We start from the raw sequence: 770 nt of genomic DNA, 5'->3' as shown, positions 1-770 counted from the left end.
ACAGGTGCATTAAAGTAATCATACAATGATCAGAATTACAAATACTTTCTGACAGTGGCGGCTAATATCAAGTTAGAGTACTAAATGGGATTAGCTCTGAAACCGTGGTTAGTATACGGTATATGGCGATGTGTGTCCTCTGGCGGCGCGGACCGGGCTTTCTGCCCTCGATCACAACTACTGAGTTACTGAAGCGCATTCTGTGTGTGTGCTGAGCTTCAGGATCAAAACAAGCAGCCAGGATGGGCGTCGAGGTTGAAACCATTACTCCCGGAGACGGTAAAGCGCAGCACATCGACAATCCCCAAGCCACAGTTCTTCTATCTATCAAAGACGCATTTTAAATCGACACATTTCGCCTGTTTGGGGCATCGCGGGCGTTAGCCTGTTAGCTAAACACTAAGCTCTTCCCACAGGATCTGCCGTGCATTTTTAACACCTTCTCCTCTTGTTTTGGATTTCAGGAAGTACTTTCCCCAAAAAAGGACAGACGTGTGTCGTGCACTACGTGGGTGAGTTTGAGAAGTGACCGTGTTGATGAATCGCGTGCAGGGTGTTAGCTAGCATTAGCTGCTTAGCCGCACTGACACAATAGACACTTTCGCGTCCGCGATCGGCTCATCAAGACTGTCAATCGTTAAGATTTTAACACGCCTTAATATTTGCTACATCTTTGATCTTTCCTTATATCCACACCATATGATTCTGTGGCCTGTTCTTGTGGGCATACACTGTTTATATTGCCGTTTTTAATGATGAGTTTAAAAAAA

At 45.3% G+C, this 770-nt stretch overlaps 1 protein-coding gene across 2 annotated transcripts in view; it reads left to right on the top strand.

The window, feature by feature from the left end:
* Positions 1 to 134: 134 nt before the first annotated feature.
* LOC107574256 (peptidyl-prolyl cis-trans isomerase FKBP1A-like) overlaps positions 135 to 770 on the top strand; it is a 3,713-nt gene continuing 3,077 nt past the window's right edge. The window contains exons 1-2 of one of the 2 annotated variants that reach the window (XM_016260707.1): positions 135 to 279; positions 465 to 512. In XM_016260707.1, coding sequence (XP_016116193.1) covers positions 243 to 279; positions 465 to 512 — 85 coding nt within the window. In that variant the 5' untranslated portion in view covers positions 135 to 242. The remainder of the gene's footprint in view (positions 280 to 464; positions 513 to 770) is intronic. The other variant, XM_016260706.1, reaches the window with a different exon arrangement.

The sequence above is a fragment of the Sinocyclocheilus grahami genome, unplaced genomic scaffold (genome assembly GCF_001515645.1).
Source record: "Sinocyclocheilus grahami isolate Dianchi unplaced genomic scaffold, SAMN03320097.WGS_v1.1 scaffold2162.1, whole genome shotgun sequence".
Lineage (NCBI taxonomy): Eukaryota > Metazoa > Chordata > Actinopteri > Cypriniformes > Cyprinidae > Sinocyclocheilus > Sinocyclocheilus grahami.
This window is presented reverse-complemented; position numbering and strand designations above follow the sequence as displayed.